Here is a 24459-nt window from a genome sequence, read left to right as displayed (position 1 = left end):
GTCCTCTGTCTTCATCTTCGACCCTCTCCTTGCTGACCCTGCTCCAGCCACCCCCGCATCTCCTTTTTCTCCCCACTGTTAGGACTTTGCACTTGGTATGCCCCTTTCTGGGGGTGTTCTTCCCCAAATCCTCCCACATGGCCTCTTAGTGTTCAAGTCTCAGCACAAACGTCACCTGGGAGAGGACTTCCCCATCTATCTCAGTCTAAATTAGTCCCCCCCCGCCCGCCCCCATCAACATTCTCTCCTGACCCTGGGTGTTCCCTTTCACATCATCAGGTTTTATTTTTTGCAGAGCATTTAAACCACCTGACATAATCTTGGCTCTTTTTGTTTGTTTTGTTTTTCTTGCTTGATTTGCTTCTCCTAAAATAGGAGTTTCACGAGAAACATGTCTGTCGTGCTCACTGCATATCTTCTCATCTGACCTGACCTGTAGAATGACTCGAGTACAAACTGTTGAACAAATGAATGAATGAATGAATGAATGAGCAAGTGAGTTGCCTGGGCTCTAGCAAGCTCTAGAGGTTAAAAGTGGACAAAGGTATTATCATATCTACAAGTTGCTGTTACTTTCTTTTCTTTTGTTATTATCACTATTATTACTAATAATTTGTGTTTAAAAGGCTGCAAAGACCTTTGTGCTTGGGAATCAGCAAAGATTGTTCCACAAATCCTACATCTGGGATTAATGATCAGTGGGGAGTGTCTTGGGGCTACTAATTTGAGGGAGGCAATCAATATGGTGCTGTTTGGTGACTCTATCAGCATTATTTACCATCATAAAGGTGCCAGGAACCAGATTACCATTCACCGAGTACCCAGTGCACACTAGTCACTTAACATACACTCATCACTTCATCTACTCTTCACAACAACTTGCAATTTTCTAACCCATTTTGCAGATCAGTAAACTGAGCTCATGATTAAAACCAGGTTGGCAGTGAAGGTGGGGATGGAGCCCAGTTCTATTGGCCTCAAAGCCTCCACATTCCCTGCTGTCCAAGTGCCTGTCTTCTATTGAGTTACTTTACACATAACAGGAAGGGAACAGACAGAATGGCTAATACATGGGTAATATCCCTATTTGTAAAATGCTGAAGAGCTTCCCTGTCCTAAACAAAGTGTGGGCCGCTATGCTGCCTTTGTTCACATCATTCCTAGCAAGTTGTATCTATTTGTCCAAAGTCGCCCGAAAAGGGTTCTCTCTTCTTAATGATAGTCCTGAATGTTTTAGTAATAACTTCAAATAAGCCTGATAAAGACTCAAGGAGAAAAGGGAAACGTGAATTCAGAAAATATTTCTACAGAAAAAGGATCAGAAGTCACAGCATTTTTGAAAGACAGGTGCCTTACATACAAAGAGCCCCAAACCATCCTTTTGCACCCTTTTTCTTTAACCTAAAGTATCCCTTTAAAAATGAGACCATGGTCCTTCCAATGCCCTTCACCTCTGGATGGGGGGAAAGTTTAGCTGAGGTTTAAATAAACACACACACACATTGCACCATACTGCTGTCACCCATATGTAAAAGGCTATGTGGTTTTTATATCACAGTCATCTGTGCTTGACCGAGAGGTTTCAGTGCAGTGGTGGGCTTGCTGGTTCTGAGAGAACATCTCTAGAGGGAAACAAGAGTGGCTGCGTACCACGCCCCCCTCCCCTGACTCTCTAGCATGGCCAAGCTTGTCGGAGACTCAGGAGAGCATGGGGCTGTCCCGGGGCTGGGTTTCCTCCTGGCTCAGGTAGAAATTAGAGAGGAGAGGGCACGGCCCTGTCTGTGGTCACTCTGGGGGAAGTGTAGGGACTGGCCTTCTCTCCTTGGTTTGACACGCCCTGGAGATTTTTCTCACAACAGCTGAAGTATCATTTGAAAAATACGCCAGATCATGTCTGCCCTGGGTTTTGTTTTTTTAAAATCATGTCTTTGGCCTCCCTTCCTTCCTCTCTCCCTCCCTCCTTCCTTCTCCCACCCTCATGCTGTCCCTCCCCATCCCTCTGTCACAGAGCCTTTCCATCTGGAGCATCCTCTATCTGAAACCCCCTCCCTGCCTCCCTGCATCCTCACTTCCTTCCATCTCTGCTCAGATGTCTTCTGTTCAAAGATGCCCTTCCTGGTCACCTCTTCAAAAGACCACACCTCCCAACACCTCTCTCTTATTTCTTTTGCCCCTGCTCTTTCTGTTCTTGGCGCTCTTCGCCACCTGGTGTTGTTTGTCTGCTTTGGTTCATCTCCCTTTTAGGATGTGAGCAGAGCCTTCATTTAGTTTGCTGCATAAATCAGCGCCTCGTTGATAGTAGTTATCCAATGTGAACTACTGATGAAGAAATGAATTCCAAAGAGCCAGGGAAGGTTTGGCTGTTCCCTTACAGTTGATCCTCAGGGCTCCCCTTCAAGGTATCTCACAACTTCACAGGTAGGCGGGTTTACAGCAAAGCTTTCCTCGGAGCTAGGGACTGTTGTACGGCAAATGGAAGTACCGCACCACGGGGCTGGCCAGTGCACACAGCTGGGTACACCTGGGTCTGTGCCATGTCCACCCCTCAGCAAGTTCTCACTGGGGCCAGATGGGGTCATGGTGCAGAAAGAATGCACATATCACTGGGCACTTGAGAAATGCCCCCCACTCTGCGATCCTGGGTGCGTGGGTGGCTCTGTGCCTCAAAGGAGCTATATCTCTTTGTCCTCCCAATAAAGTAATTTGAGGTCTGCACCTGGGAGGTGGGAATGCCCCAGCAAGTAAGTACGCTGGGCTGTGGCGTCTGAATCAGGGTTTTACCCAGTTGGAATCCTGGAGCGCTGGCTCCACTGTCATCAGTTGTGCTGTCCTGTCCAGCTGTGACTCCTCCCTGCACTCCATCCCCTACCGTCACAGCAAAGTCCTCCGAGGCCCTCACTCACCCACACGCCACCCTTCAGAAGCAGCCACTTTTGTTATCCCATTTACGGAAGTCGGGGCTGAAGCTCAGTGAGGCTCCACAGACTGTTCAGGGTCACCTGACAGTAAATGGGGAGCTGGGTGGCGACCCACGTGGGTCTAAAGCCCCTGCGCTTTTCGCCTGCCAAGCCACTTCTCTGAGCCCAGCTTCCTTATCTGCAATGGAAGCCACGGCTGTGAGGAGAGAATGCAATCGGGTCCGTCTGGCAATAGCAGTGCTTAAACCACGGTGATTGAAATTGAATTAATGCTCACCTCTTGGGATTTAAAGGTGCCAGCACTGACTTTGGTGCTTTGTTTTCCGGGTGTCAAGGTTGCTTTGTGTGCTTTGAATGTGTTGGTTGATGAACAAGGCATTTCTAGTCTGTTAAACTAATAACCTTAACATTTTATTTTAATTGTAAGGCACCTATTCCCTTTTGTTCCTTTAACAAATCCAATTAAAACAGTACATTCAGAATTACAAAATAGATGCTATTAAACCAATAAGAAATCATCATCTTTTGTTATTGGGCCATGTGACCCCCTGGGAACTTTTGCTCCAAATAAAAGTTGAATTCTTATTACCGGCCAGGGGGAAGAGGGCAGTCTGACAGATGATGGCTTCCCAGGCAGCACATGTGCAGACCCACACTGGTGCTGAGGTTGCAGAAGTACACAACATTAGGGGTAGAGGAAGGTACACATGCATAATATAAGACCCTTAGCACTACGTGGATCAAATTAACCAGATAATTGCCAAATGAAGTGAACCTAATAATTTCCACACAGACACTCTGTGTGCTGTAGCTCTGATGTCACGGAAAGAACATCCCACCCAGAAACCCTGGAGTAAGGCGAGTGGTGTGAGCTTGGATAAACCACTTTACACCCACCCCACCCCCAGGTCCTTATCTTTGGGTGGGAGGAATATTCCTACCTCAGAGGAGAGCTGTGAGGACTGAATGAAATGGTGAACTGGAGGGCGCCTGCTGTGTGAAGGAAGCATGAAGGGCCTCTAAGGGCTGGAGGAGAGAATGTGTGTGCTGGGGGCTGTAGGGGGTGGAGCGCATCGTAGGACCCACACTCGGAGAAGGCCTGCTGTTTGGGAACCGCGGAAGTGCATCTTACAAGTGTTAGGTGTCCAAGTGAGCCCACGCTGTGAAAATCACACTTCTGGTGGCTGCACACAGCCTCTCAGGGCCCTGCACAGCCGGCAGCCCTCCCCCCGCCTCCCCACACCGGCCCAGGGCAGCAGAGGGCCGGCTTCTCTGGTGGGCACGTGGGAATGCTGTGGGCCACGGCTCTGGGGCCATGCTGGGCGAAAACCTGCATCTTTACAGGAAGCTCACACCACGGGGGCTCGTGGGGACTGGCGGGGCCGAGGAACAACAGATTCCTGTCTCTATCACCGCCCACCTGGGGCACAGGCCCACTAACTGAACTGGCTGGTGGCATTACATGTACCCTTTAAACTGTTCCTCTCTCTCTACCTCCTTCTCTCCTTGTCAATCTCCACGCTCTTACACTTACATGACTCCACTAGTAGAATATGTTTAAAATCCGTATTATTCAGCTATATTCAGATATATACACACATATATATCTATGAAAACAAGCACCCCACACATTGGTCCCTGGACAGTGGGATAACAGGCAACAAGCCTAAAGAAAAGGCAACAGAAGGAAAAGAGAGGCGGGATAGCGTAGTGGGATGATCACAAACTTCGGTATTACACACCTAGGCTTGTAGGTGTGTAATAGCTAGGTAGCCTAGGTTTGCCTGAGCTGTGTTGTCTTGTGAACTTGGGGAAGGCACTTGACTTCTCTGAGCCCCAATTCTCCTATATTAAAAATAGGACTGACACTGCATAATTACTATGGAGATTAGAGATACAGAAATGGTCCAGCAGCACGCTTGCAATACTTTGGTACATATCACCTGAACGAAGAGTAGTAAGTGGCTCTTGACATTGTGAAGCATTTCCAAAATTGATGTCGGAAAACCCCCATAACTGTGGGGTCCCTGTAAGACTCTACCCCCACTGTCCACATCTCTCTCCTGCTGTCATTCTCTCCATCATCTCTGCCAGTGGTGGCGGTATTGCTGTGAGCTGCACAGAAATCTTTCTGCCTCTAGTCTGTCCCCTTCCTAGCAATCTGTCCTTCTGCTCACAGGAAAGCAGGGCTCGATATAATGTAGCTGGGGGCAGAGGTGGAAAAAATAAAACCACTTAATGGTTATACCTCAGTGAGTCTATACTCCAAAAAGCAGACAAAATTGTAAAGCAAGTAGTAGAGCACACAGTTCCTGGCCCAGAGTGGGTGCCGGACAAACAGTAATTCTTTCCTCCAGTGCAGACGATGCCTGAGTTGAACATTCGTGCCTGTTTTAGAGGTCTGGCAGAGGTTCTAGACACACCCACTCAACAGAGAGCCCTGCAGTGACCACTCACGTCTCCACCTGCCACAGGGCTTTTCACATGAACGAACAGCTCATTCTGGGAAGGGGTGGAGGGCACAGGGAGTGACCTGAAGGCTCATGGGAAGTCACAGCAGAGGCGAGGCTCTCCCCTTACATATCTAGTGAATGGGTCTTATGAGAGTTGGGAGAAAGAATAATGACGTTTGAATGAGTGACTTCACTGAGGGAAGCTTGCATTACTTCCCCTTAAGAGATATCCCACAAGCAAAAGACATTTCTCATCCACATGGCAGAAAGCTTGTTATGAAGTTAGTCCCAAATATTGACGGTGACTTTGGGGGTTTCAGTTGTACAATATGTCTATCCTGGTCTCAATGCATCGGTGAAAAGGGTGAAGTAATTATTGTGACATTGTGTTAGCAAGATGTTTAAAGATATCAGATATATATAAACAAAGTCAGTCTTAAAAATATACATGAGGGCTTCCCTGGTGGCACAGTGGTTGAGAGTCCACCTGCTGATGCAGGGGACACGGGTTCGTGCCCCAGTCCGGGAAGATCCCACATGCTGCAGAGCAGCTGGGCCCGTGAGCCATGGCCGCTTAGCCTGCGCGTCCGGAGCCTGTGCTCCGCAATGGGAGAGGCCACAACAGTGAGAGGCCTGCGTACCACACACACACACACACAAAAAAAATATATATATATATGTGTGTGTGTGTGTGTATATATATATATATATATATATATATACACACACACATGAGTGTGAAGCATCAGATAAACTCTAGTATCATAGAGAAGATAATGATCTTACAGCTGAAAATGCTTGCAAATATTCTGATGGCATTAAAATATAAGTTGCCATTACATTTTTAATTTAGATATCCATGGGGTGTCCCACCATGCTGTTTGATTCACAATGACTAGATAGAAAAATTAATTAGAAATTAAAGTCAAACCAACTGGTCCAGTTTTCCTAAAGTATAAAAACCAATTGTACAAGACAAAAAGTACATTTAGAAACTTCTCATATTTGGGTTTCCAAGCTGTTCATGTGAAATGCAATCTATTATTTGACTAGCCATCTATCTGTCTGTTCGTCCACCTGTCTGTTCATTTATCTACCTATCCATCTATCTGATTATCTATTGACATTTCTTTCTCTCTATAGTTGCCAGCTTCCCTGGTGTGGACTGATCCCATGCTGATATTTGAGGACACTATGAATTGATAATAACAGTTCATCTAATCAGATTTAGCTGTATTGAAAGATCATCAGTTTCACACTTCTTTTGCCAATACTTACTCTCCTACCCAGTGGGCAGACCTGGGCAGGATGCTGACCACTCAGAGTTGTATAAGAAAAGGGGTGTCCCTGGGCTTTGGGGGCTCCCGGCACTGGTCTGCTTCTAGTGGTTCTCACAGCTTAGAGGGGTCAGAATGGACCCTGAGCAACACACCCTGCCCTCCACAACCAAAAGCAAGGGTCCCAGCCAGGGAAAGCGGCCCTGAGGAGAAGCATGAAGAGGGTGGGGGCTGTCTGGGGGCCCAGATGCACTGAGGGCCTGGGGCTGTCTGGGGGCCCGGATGCACTGAGGAGGAGGTGAGCTGCTTATCCCGGCCAGCCCCTACTTTGCCTGCAGGTGATGAATGAATGAGCAGGCTCTGAGCCAAAGGACCTGGTGGGGAGAAGCTCCTTAATGGAGAAGTCCCTATGGACAGCCCCATGCTGCTTCCTCCCCATCAGTCATCAGAGAAGGGAGGGCTTCTTACCATGGGAGGGCTGTGGGGGACCAGGCACAGCTGGGCTCACCTAGCTGGATCTCCAGTCTACTGGAAGCATCCTTCCCATCTAGGCCCTTCTGCCCATACTTGATGTGTTTGTCCTCCCTCAGCTGAACTTTATCTTAAATACAAGAAATACAAAAGACAGCCTAGGCTTTTTGGGACTCGGAATTTGGTGGCCAGAATCAGTAACAACCTAGATTTTAGCTCTTTGAGCTTAGAGACTGGCCCCACTTACTGTTCACCTGTATAAATAACACATAGGCTTGGTACCTAGTAGGCTCTCGATATACTTACTGAATTGAGTGTACAAATGAATGAATGAATGCAGGAATAAGCACACGGAGTTGGCTTAAATTAGTCCCAAAGAACTAACAAGGATCATGGACAAAGGAAACTTTACTACTTTTTCAGATCCATGGGATAGAGTTGTCAAATAAAATACAGAACTATGCAATGTTTGGGATATACGTATACTCAAAACTATCCACTGTTTATCTGAAGCTCAAATTTAACTGGGCATCTTGCAATTTTATTGGCTAAGTCTGGCAACCTTACCATGAGAAATCATTGATAAACATGATCAGAACTCAGGCTCCCCTGATCTCAGTCCATATTTTTTTTAATTAAGATTCTAACTCAAGTGCAGTAGGACAGTTTTTCTGATATGTCACCTTGTGTATAGCTGTTCCCCGCAGAGTGCATGTGTAGACACGCATACATACCCAGCAGCGCCCACATGATACACGTGTGGATGCCCTTCACAGGGCAAAACAAGCCTGAGTGGGGGCATGAAAAAGTCACAGACTTCCAAACCAGGCTGAGAACAACAGAACTAGACTATGGAGTCCCAAATATTTTTAAGTTTTTTAAAAAATTTAAATTCACTTACAGCAAAGTTGCTTCTTTTGTATACAGTTCTCTGAGCTCTAACATGTACAGCTTCACGTAACCACCACCACAGTCAAGGTACAGGCAGTTCCAACACCCCAGAAAACTCACTTGTGCTGCTCTGTTGTTGTCAAACCTTCCCCATCCCTATTCCCTGGCAACCACTGATCTAGTTTCTGTACCTATGGTTGTGACTTTTCCAGAATGTTGTATAAACGGAATCATTCATGATGCAGACTTTTAAGACTGTCTTCTTTTACTCAGCAAGATGCTTCCGAGAGTCATCCAAGCTGTTGCATGTATCAGTAGATTTGTTCTCTTTATGTTTAATAGTATCCATTGTAAGGATAAGCCACAATTTCTTATCCATCCACTGAGAGACCTTCAGGTTTTTTATTTCTGTTTTTGGCAATTATGAAGAGAGCAGCTATAAACACAAGTTTTTGTGTGAACATGAGGTTTTAGTTTTTTGGAGGGTAAATACCTAGTTGGGGGAATGCTGGGTCATATGATAAGTATACAGTTAATTTTATCAGAAATTGCCAAACTTTTTCACAGCGATTGTACCATTTTGAACCCCCGGTAACAATATATGAGCATTCTAGTTGCTCCACACCCTTGCCAAATCTTTGTATTATTGGTTTTTATGTTTTGTTTTGTTTTGTTTTAGGCATTTTAGTAACTGTGCAGTGGTACCTGTGATTTCCATTTGCATTTCCCTAGTGACTAATGATAACTGAGCAATGCTTTGTGGTTTTGTGGGCTTACTGGCCACTCATATAACTTCTATGGTGATATGTCTCATTAAATCCCTTGGGCATTTTTTTTTTTATTGTATTGTCTTCTTTCTTACTGTTGACCTTGAGTTCTTTATAGATTCTGAATACTAGTCCTTTGTTGGATATGAATTTTTGTTTGTTTTACAGAGCAAAAATTTCAAATTTTGTTGAAGTTCAATTTGCCAATATTTTCTCTTACGGGTTGTACTTTTGCCAAATTCAAGGTCATGAAAACCTTCTCCTTCGTTTTCTTTTAAAAGTTTTATGGTTTTACATTTTACATACCTATGATCCATTTTGAGTTAGAGTTAATTTCATTAGTTCGAGATTCAATTTTTTTGCATATTGGATAATCAATTGTTTCAACAGAATTTGTTGAAAAGTCTGTTGTTTCTCCATTGAATTTCTCTTGAACTTTTGTCAAAAAACAATTGACCATTTTGAACATATTTATATGGATCTAGTTCTGGACTCTGTTTTCTATTCCACTGATCAATATACTATCCCTTCATCAATACCACATTTTGTAATTACATGGGAAGTTTCAAAATCAGGAAGCATGAATCCTCCAGCTTTGTTTCTTTTTCAAAATTGTTCTGAATTTCTAGCTCCTTTTCCTTTCAATATAAATTTTAGAATCTGTTGATTCATACATACAAATAATCCTGCTGGAATCTTTATTGGAATCACATTGATCTTTAGACCAATTTGGGATGAGTTTACACCTTAACTACATTAAGTTTTTCAGCTCATGAATGGTATGTTTCTCCATTTGTTTAGATCTTCTTTGCTTTGTTTCATCAGTGTTTTGCAATCTTCACCACAGAAATCCTGCACTTTTTTTTTTTTACTTACGTGAAATATACAAGTATTTTATTCTTTGGAGCATTATTATTTTTCAAATTTCAGTTTCCAATAGCTCATTGCTAGTATACAGAAATTCAGTGGAGTTTTTTTTGTGTAAACGTGTATCCTACAACCTTGCTAAACTCACTAGTTAGTTCCAAGAATGTCTTTTAAACTCTGTAGGATTCTCTACCTGGACAAGCAGCTCATCTGTGAGAAGGACAGTTTTATTTCATTCTTTCCTATCTCTATGCCTTTTATTTATTTATTTATTTGCATTATTACACTGGCTAGAATTTCCAATATAGTGTTAATAGGAATAGTGAGAGTTTACCTTCTTGCCTTGTTCTCAAACTTAGTGGAGAAAGCATTCAGTCTGTCACCGATTATATTAACTATAGGGTTTTTCTTTTTTTGTGCGGGTCCTCTATCAGGTTAAGGAAGATAAACTGGATTATTTGTTTGCTGAGAGTTTTTGTCATGAATAAATGTTAAGTTTTGTTACGTTTTTTCAGCACAGGTATGATCATGTATGTTTTTCTTTTTAGTCTGTTAACATGCTATATTACATTGCTTTCTGAATATTGAATCAACCTTGCATTTCGACTTGGATGTCATGTATTACTCTTTTTAAATATTGGTGGATTCAATTTGCTTTTTTTTTTTTTTTTTGCGGTACGCGGGCCTCTCACGGTTGTGGCCTCTCCCGTTGCAGAGCACAGGCTCCGGACGCGCAGGCTCAGCGGCCATGGCTCACAGGCCCAGCCGCTCCGCGGCATGTGGGATCTTCCCAGACCGGGGCACGAACCCGTGTCCCCCGCATCAGCAGGCGGACTCTCAACCACTGTGACACCAGGGAAGCCCAATTTGCTAATATTTTGTTGAGAATTTTTATGTTCATGTTCATGAGGGATATTGGTCTGTCGTTTTCTTTCTTTGTATTGTCTCTGTGTGATTTTAGTATCAGGGTAATGCCGGCCTCAGAAAGCAAGTTAGGAATTGCTCCCTCTTCTATTTCTGAAAAAGTTGGTGTAAAATTGGTGTTGTTATCTTTAAATGTTTGGTGGAATTTGCCAATAAAACCATCTGAGCCTGGAGGGTTTTTTTGGAAGCTTTTCAACTGTGAATTCAGTCTCTTTAATAACTATAGGTCTTTAAGGGTTGTCTATTTCTTCATGGGTGAGATTTTATAGTTTACAGTCGATTTCATCTAAATTTTTTTCTAAAGTTGTTTGTACTATTCCTTTAGTATCCTTTTAATGTCTATGGGTTTTTAGTCCTATCCTCTCTTTAATTATTGATATTCATAATTTGTGTCTCCTCTCTCTCTTTTTTTTTAAATCGTACACATAACAGCACTATTTTAAAAAATTAATTAATTAACTTATTTTTGGCTGCGTTGGGTCTTTGTTGCTGCGCGTGGGCTTTCTCTAGTTTCGGCGAGCAGGGGCTACTCTTCGTTGCGGTGCATGGGCTTCTCATTGCGATGGCTTTTCTTGTTGCAGAGCACGGGCTCTAGGTGCATGGGCTTCAGAAGGTGTGGCATGTGGGCTCAGTAGTTGTGGCTCATGGGCTCTAGAGCGCAGGCTCAGTATTTGTGGCGCACAGGCTTAGTTGCTCCGTAGCGTGTGGGATCTTCCCGGACCAGGGCTCAAACCCGTGTACCCTGCATTGGCAAGTGGATTCTTAACCACTGCGCTACCAGGGAAATCCCTCTTCTTTTTATTATTTCATTGTCAGTCTTGCTAGATATTTATCAATTTTATTAAACCTTTCAGTGAACAAGCTTTTAATTTCACTGATCTTCTCTATTGTCTTTATCCTTTTAATTTTATTGATTTCTGCTCATCTTTACTATTTCCTTTTTGCGCATCCTTTAGGTTTATTTTACTCTTCTTTACTACTTTATTTAATGTAAAAGTCTGTTATTGATTTGAGACCTTTCTTATTTTTTTAAATATTCCTAGTATGAATGTTTAACGCTATAAATTTTCCTCTAATCACTGCTTTAGTTGCATACCATAAGTTTTAATATGTTCTATTTTTATATTCAGTTCAAAATATTTTCTAATTTCCCTTGAGATTTCTTTGACTCATGGAGTATTTATGAATATGCTGTTTAACTGTTAACTATTTGGAGATTTTCTAGTTATTCTGATATTGACTTCTAACTTAATTCCATTATTTTTAGAGAACATTCTTTATATGATTTCAATTCATTTATATTTGTTAAGATTTGTTTCATGACCACGAATGTAGTCCATATTTGTGAATGTTCCATGTGCACTTGAAAAGAATGTGTATTCTGTTGCTGGGTAGAGTGTTTTATAAATGTTGATTAGATCCCACTGGCTGGTGGTAATGTCCAGTTCTTTATCAATGGTTCTCATCTGGCAATTTTGCCCCTCAGTGGACAGTTGGCAATGTTTAGAAACATTACTGGCTGTTCAACTAGTGGAGAGCTACTGGCATTTAGTGGGTAAAATATTCTTACTTTCCGCTGCTAAACATCCTGCAATGCACAGGACAGGCCTTTCCCCCATCACCACCCCATCCCTGCCAACAGCAAAGAATTATCTAGCCCAAAATGTCAAAAGAGCCAAGGTTGAGAAACCCCATTCCTTGCTGATTTTCTCTCTAGTCCTATTGATTACTGAGAGAGAAGTATTGATAGCTCCAACTCTAATTGTATATTTGCCCATTTTTTCTTTCAATGTTATCATTTTTTGCTTCATCTATATTAAAGCTCTCTTGTTAAGTACACCTTTTTCCATTCTTTTAGTTTAACTTACTTTTGTTTATTTAAAGTGTTTTTCTTATAGACGGCATATAATTGGCTCTTTTTCTTTTATAATCCATTCTGAAAACTATCCATTCCGATTGCTCTGGAGACTAAAATATACATACTTATCTTTCTACAGCCTACTTAGAATTAACATTTTACCACTTCCAAAGCAATGTAAAAATCTTACCTACCTTACAGGTGTCATTAACTTCCCCCATTATGTTGTAGTTGTCATATGTATTCCATCTACATACATTGACAATTATAATTTTTGCTTTCAACCATCATTCGTATTTTAAAGATTATAAGAGGAGAAAAACAGCCTATTATATCTACCACATATTTACATTTCCATTGCTCTTTCCTTATTCTCAAGGTCCAAGCTTCCCTCTAGTATTGTTTCCCTTTCATCTAAAGACTTCTTTCATCATTTCTTTGATAGCAGCTCAACTAGTGGCAAATCTTTTTATTTTTCATTTATCTAAGAATGTCTATTTTGCCTTCATTCATAAAGGATGTTTTTATTTACTGTCTGGCAGACAGTTCTTTTTTTTCAGCATTATTTTAAAAATATTTTTCCAGTACCTCTGGCCTTCACAGTTTCTAGTGAGAAACCTGTAATAATTTGTATGCTGTTCCCCTGTAGGCAACGTGTTGTTTTTTTCTTTAATTTTTGCTTTAATTATGAGCAGTTTGATAACGTCTGAACGTGGATATCTTTGAGTTTATTTATCCTGTTTGCAGTTCACTGAGCTTCTTGAATCTGTAGTTTTTATGTCTCTCACCAACTTTTGGAAGTTTTTACCCATTTTTCCTTCAAATATTTTTCTGCACCACAAGCCTTTATCCTCTTCTTCTTCTTCTAGGATGTATCTTTATATCTATATTGATATATACACGTATATTTTGAGCAGGTTACAAGTTTGAACAGGCTACAAGTTCTGGCAAACCTTCTGTAGATTCTGTAGACTACGTTTATAATGTCCATTCAGTTTGCAAAGAATTTACAGTACTATTCGACTCAGCCCTTCGTGTTGCTATCCAGGCGCCAGTCTGAAACCTGCACAGTGCTCAATTCACAAAGCCTTTGGGTTCAGGGTTTGGGAGTAGGTACTCAAGACCCTGTTCAGGGTTTGGTCTATTCGTGGGCAGCTCAGGGTGTATCCTGGAGTTCATATACAACTTTATTAAACTCTCTCCTCTTTGCAATCTCCCCAACACTTTGTGGTTCCCAGGAGTTGCCCTCCCCTCCTTGGTCTTCTGGCTAGAAATCCAGGGAACTTGTTTTGTAAACCTGTTGTGTACTTCCTGTCACGGTTTCTCTCTCCAGGGCCAAGGAGCAGTGGGACAGAGAGAAAAAAGCAAACTTCCAAACACCTGGGACAACAGTTTGGTCAAAGACAATGGTTCTCCCCGTTTAGAGTTTTAAGTGCCTGCATGCCTGACTCGAGTGATACAGGATTGCCTGGGGCTGAGGCAGAAGAGAATGGAAAAGATGAATAGAAAGAAACGGGATCTCTCTCACCCTGACCCTAAAAGGCCCCATCTCCCTGTCCTTGGCCAATGAGGGAGGTTTTTGTTGGAAATCTGTCATCACTGGTGCAAAGTTGGTCTTACTTTGAGTTACTTCTCCAATCTGCCTTATACCACTTATCTTCAGAGTCCTTGGGCCTTTTGCTGCATTCAGTGGGTGAGATGGGCAGAGCTCACTTACTCCATCTTAACTGTGACTGGAACCCCAGCTTTCATTTTTAAACTGCTTTGCCCCATCTGGTTCCACACAGCTGTGTAATACAGATATTTCAATACTGGTGAACACAGTACTGTCTTTGGTAACCAGCCGATCATGGCTGAATGTGGTCGGTTCACTGTTTCTAAAGAATAGGTTCAGCTTACAAGGCCCGCTCCAAAGAACATCAATGCGGCTGAGAGCTGAGAATACTCTCATTGGGCTGTTGTGGAGGGCTCCATCCATCTCAGGAGGCTCTGATCCAGTAGGACTTGCATAGGGTGGAATCCTCAAACCTTCAGCCAGGAGTGGCAAGAGCAGGATTTATAATAAGCACGTGGGAGGCATTTCTACCTACTTGCCTTTGGCACTGAGGATTACTGTACAAGGAAAACATGTGATACTAGGCTCACACAGCCTGATTGCTGGTGCTCCATGTGTTACACAAACATGGTTCCTGATAAAGGGCCTGGATGATGAAGTAGAGAAAGCGCAGAGCACCTCTCCCACCCATCCCTACTGGAGATGGAGGAAGCAGTGCGAGCATTTATCTCCTGACAGCACGCTTCTGTCCAGAGTGGGAGCTTGGTCCAAAATAGCATATCAGCGAGCAAGAGACACCAAGCTGTAGAAAAGAAAAGAGCCTCTAGAACAGGCAGGCCGTTGCGTCCTCCTCTTGACTGTAGACCTTCCTCCTCCTGAGCCTCGGTCTTCTTCTCTTTATAGTGGGGATAAGCCTGTGGATCTTGCTGGATTGTTGAACATTAAAATCAGTATGTGCCAGGTTCCTGATAGTAATGCTTAATAGTTAACATGATCAAGCTTTTACTGTGTGCCAGATGCTGCTGTAAGCGCTTTATAGTTTAGATAATTTACACTCCCTTAGAGTCCTAAATGGGAGCTGTTTTCACAAATAAGGAAATCGAGGCACTGAAAATTTAAGCACATTATTTATGGTAGAACTGGACTTCTAAGCAAGCACTGTGAGGCCAGAAATTACCCGTCACTCTGTACGTTCTACTTCTCCGATGGCAGAAATCTGTTATCACACCTATCGGTGCAGAGGTGTCTACAGTTGGATCTCAGTGTGAAGAGTGTGAGAGGAGGAAGACAAGGTGGGTAGGAGGTGGGAGAAGGCAGCATTCTCTTCAATTCTGCCAGGCTCCACCCTGGCCCCTCTTCCGTGCTCATGGGCATGGTGTAGGCACATTTTCCTACCTGGGGGCTAAGCAAAGACTTCTCTGTGCTGCATTTATTTGCACTGCAGTTATAGTAGCCAAGGCCTGACTAGTTCCTCTGGGTCCAGAAGGTGAGGAGGGATGTAATACACAAGTCATTCTTAACTCCCACCTTTACTCCCTTATATCCAGGCTATGTTCCTTCTGAGAACTCAGCAGTCCCACCCCAGGAACTTGTGGGATAACTCTAAGAAAAGACTAGATTTAAGTGAGGGTCTGGGAAATGGCAGATATCCAAGATATTATCTCCCGACCCTCCCCACACACACCCAGGAGGGGGAATATGTGAAAGCCCAAGACAATGGAGAGATTCCCAAGTCGGGGAATGGCACAGCCAGAGGGGTGTTGAGCATCCTTCAGGCCAACCCTGAACCTCCCATTTTACATCTGGGAGCACTGAGGTCTGAAGAGGGCATTCAACTGCTGAAGATCTTCGGCTAGGCTATTTCTGCTGATGACCTAATTCCTCTCCACTCCCCTCTTTCTCTCCTTTCAAACCATTAGAAAGTGAAGCATTATGATGTGGGGGGAGTCCAGTACCCTTATGTCATCTCCTAACTGGATATCTTTTCTCTTCTTACCAGAGTCTATCTTCTAGCAGTTTCACGTGACTTTTTTCTCTAACTGATCACCAGTCAATCAGAACAACATACTTCAAACATACTTCCTTACTAAAAGAACATGGTCAAGGGTGGGAAACGCCCCAAGGGTAAAAAGATCACCCTCAGCGTGGCCAAGAATTGTATCAAGATCACATTTGATGGGAAGAAACGCCTTGACTTGAGCAAGATGGGAATTACCACCTTTCCCAAGTGTATTCTGCGACTCAGTGATGTAGATGAGCTCAACCTTAGCCGGAATATGATCAGGAAGATTCCAGACTCAATCTCCAAGTTCCAGAACCTGCGGTGGCTGGACTTGCATAGCAACTACATCGACAAGCTCCCTAAGTCCATCGGCCAGATGACCTCTCTGATCTACCTCAATGTCAGCAACAACAGGCTGACCACCGATGGGCTGCCTGTGGAGCTCAATCAGCTCAAGAATATCCGCTCTGTGAATTTCGGTCTGAACCACCTGGACCGCGTGCCCACCACGCTAGGCGCTCTGAAGGAGCTCCAGGAGGTGGGGCTCCATGACAACCTGCTGAGCACCATCCCCAACAGCATCTCCAAGCTCCCCAAGCTGAAAAAGCTCAACACAAAGCGAAACCCCTTTCCCAAAGCAGAGGAGTCAGATACGTTCGTAGATTCCATCAAGAGGCCGGACAACCTACATCTGGTGGAGGAGAAGGATCTATGTGGGCCTTGCCTGAGAAAATGCCAACAGGCCCAGGACAAGCTGAACAAAATCAAAAGCATGGCCACGGTGGAACCGAGAAGGGCCATCTTTTCCAGTTTGGTCTCACCCAACTCCACGGCCAAGGAATCCCAGGAAGAGTGGAGGTGACCTGGGACCCTGACCCTAAGGCAGGAAGGGAAAAGGGAGGGAGGCGAGATGACAATGGGCTACATCCTCACAAAACTGAGGGATTCTTCCGTTACTGCGATTAGCTCCTCCAGCCAAGCCCATAAAATCCCTTTCCCTACCTCCTTGGCTTGTGATTTTGTTGACCGAAGGGCTTTTAGTTCTTTGCCATGCCGTACACTTCTGTCTTCTCTGCGTGCACACACCCGCACATACAAGCACAATGAGTCAGGAAAGGGATATCTGTCTCACTTCTGCCCCAGAACTCTCCTGCCTACAGCCCGTGGCCTGGGCAGCTGACACCGCCAGCACACTCTTAGTCTCATTATCACACATTTCTGGACCAACTACCAGCTCCCCAGTGTGGAGCCTGTTCTATTGGAATGTTTTGGGCCAGGCTTCAAAAGTCAGGCATCCCTAAGCATGGGCTGGTAGGCGGCAGATGGACATATAGTCTTGGCAAGGGGACAAAACTGGACCACAGAGATGGGCAGATATTATCATTAAGTATTGGCATTAACATCTTGGGCTCTAAGCAGTCCTATCCCTTTCTCTTTTCTGCACTTGCATAGTTTGCTCTAGGAGCTTTCTAGACTAAACCTGCAAGCCCTTGACTGGCTGTGAATGAATGAGGTTCACTCCCATCTTATTATGTCCAATGCTTTTCCAGACCTTTGTGGAATAAGGAAAGAATGGGTGCAGATAGGGGTTGGTGTAGTCAATAGATAAACACCTTACTAGGCACTGTGCTAGGTGCAGGGACTGTGTCCAATGGGGGAAAGCTTGTCTTGCCCTTTGCAACCCGTAGGGAAGACAAGTTGAAAGAAGACTTTGTTCTTTATAATGCCATTGTTTGAGGAAGTTAGGAGATCAGAGCCTAGTGGTGTGCAGGGCCAGCCTGGCATAGAGAAAAAGCCAAAGGCTCTGCAGTTGGACAGATCTGAGCCCAGAGCAGCTCTGCTTCTTACTTGCCATCTCCCTGGACATTTTACTTAGCTTTGGTCCTTTCATCTGTAAAGTGGGAGTAATACCAGCCCAACTCCAAGCGTTGTCATGCGTCTCAAGCAGATAGCTCACAGAGTGAGTACTCAGTAGAAGCCAGTTCTCTCTAAGAACTAGAGCTCGGTGCATCTTAAAGCTGAAATACTACTTTGAACAGTGTCTTCAGTCACTCTAGAACTCACAATAGCTGAGAACCTTCCCTGTACCACTCACTCACACCTTTATACTGCCTAAAAGAAAGGGATCAAGGAAGATAACCTTAGGAAAGTTTTTCATTGTTGTTGTTGTTTGTTTGTTTGTTTTAAATCAAAGCTTTCCTGTGTTGGTGGCAAGTTTTGTAAGTGGTCAGTGGAAAAGCCCTGAGAGATAAATATACATTAGTTCAGCATGACTAACGTATTTCTTTTTCATGTTATAAACCACAGCAGACAGCATACTTCATTTCTTCACTCCTCACTGCTTATTTTCCTTTGAAATGCTTAGCTGTGACAACTCTATCATATTTCTAAAATCTCTGAAGATATAGATTCAAAATTCCCTTTCCAGTTTTTCTCTTTCTTAAATGTTTTCTATTATAAAAGTAACAATACCACAACATAGTTTTAAATATAGCAGCTTAAAGTATCCACAATTCTACAGTGTAAGCCAGCTGTAATACTGACAGATTTCCTTACCAGTTATTTTTCTGTGTATATTTTATACATAGTTAAAATAATAGCATTCACATCATTTTTATCCTGCTTTGAAACCCATTGTGGTTACATGGTCTTAATAACCATAATTTAAAACATCTGTACGATAGTCAAACATGGCTATACATAACTATAACAAATTGTTGGACATTTAAGTTGTTTCCTCTTTTTCACTAATAGAAATCATTTTGTGATGAGGCCTGTATGATTAAGATTTTTTTAATGTTGTATTAAAGAGTGTGGTTTTTAAATAATTTTTGATACATGTTAGTAAGTAGCTTATAAGAAGTTTACACCCATTTATATATCTACCAGTAATATATTAGGGAACTCATTTCACTGCACCCTTGTAAGCACTGAATGTCATTCTTTATATTTTTCCCTTCATTTAATGTCCTCAATGATTTCTTAGAAGCCCTTCTACAGATGAGAGGAGGACACATGTCTGTGAAGTGCATGATGAGATGTCATGCCTTAGGCCCGGGAGACCCCACTAGACTGTTGGGCCTTGAACATGTCCCTAAGTAGCCATCCTGCTATTTTATATACTTCATCTCTGACCCAAGAAGCACAGAATCCAGGCAGGGGCATTTGAGCCAAACAGAAAGTGATGGCTAGTTATCTAGATACTGAGCATTTCTATTCCTCCCGCTTGAGACACTTTTTCTTCAGAATTAATGAGTTAAGGAAAAAGATCTCCCTGTGCCCCTACAAAGTGTCTTGGTCTGGACCCCAGGTTTGCCCCTCTACCCCCTCTCCTGACCATTGCAGCAACTTCCTCCACTGTGCTTGGTTTCCAAAATCTCTCTCCAGCCCCTCTCCTGGATTTACCTCCAACTGAGTGGCTGGAATGCAAGATGACATTTTTTGCCATCCTTGATCTCTAGGTGCTTTATGCTGCTTTCATTTTTATAGCCGTGTCTTAGGAAGGGGTTTTAAGTGCATTGAACTGCACCAGGATTGAGGAATAAACAAGCAGGGGGCTTTGACTTGCCCCAGGATACATTCACCTTAGACCCCTGGTTCATCAGAAAATCCGGGCAGTAAGATGAATTGAAGATGGGAGATAGAACTCAGTTAGGAAACATCTTCTATATTTTATTTCTTTTTCTGTCAAGGAAGGGTTTAATGTTAATGTTCCCTCATGCCCTAAAATACTGCAGTCATCTTTACTTTCTGGAGAGTATATTAGGCCCCAAAATACTTGACAGGAAAGTCACAGGGTTTTCTCTTTATTCAAATAGAACAAAACCCCTATTCACACGTTATAACCCAGTCACCACCCTCTCTGAAAGCCAGGCATGACCTAGGTGACCCCTGTGCAACCTCTGCTCTTGCTGTGTTTTGCCTCCATGACCTGGAGTAATTGCCTTGGCCTCTGCATCCCTAGGATACGCTCAACATCTCCCTAGAGTAGCTTATGACAAAAACTTGAAGGCTAATCAGCTCTGAAGAAGAAAAGCCCTCAGTTAGGAGAAGAGAGTGGCAAGGGAAACATTCTGGAAGCCAGGCTCTCCAGTGCCGGCCAAACCACTGACTAGCTTCTTAAATTCATTTTGCCTCTCTTGCTTTAGACTATCTGTGTGTGAAAATGACTTTGGGAAATATTTTGTGTGTGTTTTTTAAATTTATATAGAGGAAATGTTTAAGAAAATGATAGACATAAATTATAGACGGTTAAAAATTGAAAAGAAGACTTTAAGACTTAAAAGACTTATGGTCTCTACACTTCACTTGAACTGGTGAAATCCCAACACCAGTTGCCTCTTATAAGTTATGTATGTAAAATGCAATACCTCAAGCAACTAAAATCTATACAAAGAATTTATACCAAAAAAACCCAAAATACTATAGACAATCAAAGTAGAATTTTAACAAATCTTTCAGTAATGCAAAGGTAGGCAGGAAAAAGAGACAGAAATGAACAACAGAGGAAAAAACAGGAAATGAGAAATGAAATGGCAGACTTATGTCCTAACATCTTGATAATTACATTAAATGTGGATTGTCTTCTTTACTTGTAATAGACCCAAACTAGAAACAAGCAAATTTCCCTCAAGAGGCAAATGGTTAAACCAATTCTGATATATCCATATCATGGAATACTATTCAGCAATAAAAAGGAGCATATGATATACACAACAACTTGGATGGATCTCAAGGGCATTATTCTGAGTAAAAAAAGGCCTATCTCCAAAGGTCACAGACTCTACAATTCCATTTATAGAAAATTCTCTAAACGATGAAATGGTAGAGATGTAAAACAGATCGGTGGTTGCCATGGGTTAAGGATGATGAGCTGTGTTAGAGGGTGGGCATAACCAGGAAGTGGTAGCATAAGAGATTATCTTTGTTGTGATAAAAGTAATTGCATATGTTGATAGTGGTGGTGGTTTCAAGAATCTACACATATGATAAAAAGGACAAAGAACTATGCATACATATCATACCAATGTCAATTTCCTGGTTTTGAAACTGTACTATAGTTACATAAGATGTAACCATTGGTGGAATTTAAGTGAAGGCTGCATGGGGCCTCTCTATATTATTTTTGCAATTTCCTGTGCATCTATAGTTATTTTAAAATTAAAAAAAAATCTTACAGACTATATGCAGTAATAAACAGATCTTTCTGTATCTGCCAAGTCCTAATTTATGAGTAACTATGGCAAGCTTAAAGTTCCTCAATCATTCTGAAGAGTTAAGGCACTTCAGGAGAAAGAGCACCTTAACTTCAGATCACTGGCCTAACTTAAAATTATCCATGTTGATCTTACCCTTGAAGATTCCTGAGAAAGATGTTAAAATAATAAAAAGACAATGCATGGCTTCTCAACCCATGTCCCAGGTTTTCTGGTGGTGGCTGGGTACAAGTAGAAAGTGGGGTGGGGGGACTGTGAGCCAGCAAGTTGCTCCTTTCACAGTTCTGGACTTTAACGCACCTGCCCACTGCCCTATGGAAGCACCCTGAATGGGTGGACAAAGGCGCCAGGCTTGGTGCAGAGATCAGGGCTTAAGTTAGGCTTCTGCCTAGAAACAGGTCTGAGGTCACGGCTAAGGATAGAGCTAAGAGGAGACATGAACAAGTAAGACAAGGAACAACACGAATGGGGGCCAAAACAAGGTCTGAGCAGGACCCAGGCAGAGCTCACCGCAGGTCACTGGGCTCCACTACCCATTGCCTGTTGAGCCAACCATGTGAGAAGCTCCACAATGCCAGGGCATTGGTTATCCCACCAGGGTGTTTAGTTCACCTCTGGTTCCAGTGATTCTGCTCTAATCCGAGGATCTGAGCTGTATAGCCCCTACAATTGCCCTCCCAAGGTGTGCTTTACCAAGAAGCCCAAGGAGCATGTTTCCCCATTCAGTGATGGACCTGAAAGTTCTCTTTATCAAAGTAACCATGCACATTACAGACTCTCAGCCTCCCAACTGGTCATCAGTGATGATCTCTGGAAGAGTAGGGACTGAAAAGGCAGAAGTGGGGAGGTAGAGTCCTTGAAATTTAGCCTCCAGGCTGCTAGCAGTGGTGCCCTGATTATCGTGGAAGAATCATCTTCTTATGGGAATTTACAGCTTCTTATGGTTGTTTTTCTAAGTTCTTTGTTTTTCATTATTTTCAAAGATAGTCTGTAAAGGAAACTCATTCTTTAAAGGAAAGCTATAAAGGACAGTACATACTCAACTGCAGAACTTCGTGCCAAAAAATGAATTTCATCCTAACCATTACATTTAAGTTAGCTACACAACTGAGAGAACATTTCAGAAATTACAGACGTGCAGATACAGTAAGGCCCCAAGTATAAGCACTGCCTCACAACCAACAGCTTCTTCCAGCCCAGGGACACTTGTCTTGACGGCACAGCAAGTGAGTATTTCAGAACGTGTCAGGGACCATGGCTGTGGAAGGATGCCTTTAGCCCATTCAAAGGTGTGTACTGTGTGCAACAGAGATTTGAGAGAGGAAAGGCCAGATAGGCAACCAGGCCTTGTATTTCCCTGAGTTTTCTAAACTCTGGGCTCAAGAGGAACTGAGATCACTGGGAAGCAATGGAACTGAGCCAGATCATGCTAGCGCCCCAAAGAAATGTCTGTACAGAAATAAGCCCAAATATTAGGGCTCTATTTTTTCAGAGAATCAATATAGAAAATTATATGCTATAGTGTTCTTTTTCTTTTTTTATAGAAAGGGAATTACCTTCTTTGTTACCCACTATCCTATTTACTCAGTGCCAAGAGAAAGTATGTTCCAGAACAAAAAAGTCCCCCAAACTGTTTCTTGTGATCTGTCACTGGAAAATGATGTAACCTAGCACAGTTGTGTGGTTTTTCTTAGTTTCAGGACAATTACAGTGACTAGATCATTCCAGGTACCTGATATCACATCTATGTTTTTGTCCTTTAAAGGAGTTTGGGAGGAATTTTTAAAGGATCATTATACGCTGTATTTAGTTTTGAAACTGTTTCCAGCCCTTTGTGGAAGGGTACAGATAACTTTAAGTATAAAGATGTGTGTTTCTTCACATATTCATTTTCAACTAGCTTCCCTTTCCCTGTAACTTCAGCTCTTCTCACGTCTCTGCAGAGCCTACCTACGTCTAACGTCATGGAGTTTTCTGGCCATCAGACACGTATCCAGGGGCATCTAGCTGGCTTTACATTAGAAGCCCCTATATGCTTGCAGAGCCTTGCACCTCACAGATGTCCGATTATGCCACCATGCTGGCTTCAGAATGGTCTAGTCTTGTACCATAGGGAGATGGAGGAGGATTATGGAACCCAGGCTGACCTCAGCTTTGCAAGTATTTTCTACTTGGGATTCAGGCCCATAGAACATCCTTGGAATTCAGTTATGGAGGCAGCCATTGTCACCGAAATTCTAGGCAAAACTCTGGTATCCAAAAGCTCTGGTTTCCTGTACATGGGAGATGGCCTCTAGAGGGGCCAGATCAGTCGTGAAGAGCTGGGGGTTGAAGATATGAAAACCTGTAGCACAGGCCAAGCATCTTGGGCCAGGTGAAAACCTGCAGGATGGATCACGCACTCCTTCAGAGAAGAGCAGCTCATGTTTGCTAGAGTGTGCAAAGTGCAGGCAGGCATTTTGAAAGACTCGGTGTATGAATTGGGCTTTGTCCTTGGTAATCCAAACAAAAAACGGCCAAGTTCATTCCAGGCATGGGGCAATGGCCAGCCAAGCCTTTCTAAGACTGGGAGCCACTACTGCCTTCCCCTCTGAAACTCACGTAGGCACATTGTGGCTGGTAGGAGAAGGGCTGGGAGAAACTCAAAGAGCTGAGAACACAAACGCCTGCATTTAATCAACTGCTCCATAAACATGCCCAAAATACACAGCAGTTGATTCTAAAACTAAGCAAAGGAATTACATTTATTGAGCACCTACTATGAGCCCAAATCAGGTTGATCCCAAAGTCCATGGCTGACCGCAGCAGCACAGCCTCACCACACGCCCTGGCTGCTTGGGTGGTCTCAGAGCCTAGAACCAGCTCTTCGGCTTCCTCATTTTGTCAAAGCTCTTCTCCCATGAGCTTACATATGTATTTCTCTGGAGCACCTCTCCCTTGACTTTCGAAACATATATCCAATGACCTACATGACATCTCCACCTGGATATCTGAGAGGCATCTCAAAATTAACACGTCCAAAATCGAGCCCCTGATATCCACTGCACCGCCGAAGTAGTTCCTCACGTGGTCTTCCCCATTTCATCTTCCAGTTGCTCAGCCCAGATGCTTGGTCTTATCCTTCAGTCCTTTCTCTCACACACACATTCCCCACCCACACTTGATTTGTCAACAAATCCCACCAGATGTACCTTCAATCATGTACAAATATGTCCACAATCTGAGCACTTCACACCATCTTTACTGCCACCACCACCCCC

General features: G+C 43.1%; 2 protein-coding genes across 2 annotated transcripts in view; one reads left to right on the top strand and one right to left on the bottom strand.

Annotated features, from left to right (window-relative positions):
• The window catches only part of WDFY4 (WDFY family member 4), a gene marked incomplete at its 5' end in the record, with an annotated part of 260170 nt that overhangs the window by 48835 nt on the left and 186876 nt on the right, over positions 1 to 24459 (bottom strand). The gene's annotated exons all lie outside the window — the stretch shown is intronic.
• On the top strand, positions 16078 to 16845 carry LRRC18 (leucine rich repeat containing 18; the record flags this gene model as incomplete). The annotated part of the gene is made up of 1 exon (XM_082674128.1): positions 16078 to 16845. One exon carries the CDS (start codon positions 16078 to 16080, stop codon positions 16843 to 16845), a length of 768 nt encoding a protein of 255 aa, XP_082530254.1.

This window comes from Grampus griseus (assembly GCF_964374135.1).
Source record: "Grampus griseus genome assembly, chromosome: 16".
Lineage (NCBI taxonomy): Eukaryota > Metazoa > Chordata > Mammalia > Artiodactyla > Delphinidae > Grampus > Grampus griseus.
Note: the sequence above shows the minus strand (reverse complement) of the source record. Positions and strands in the feature narration are given on the sequence as shown.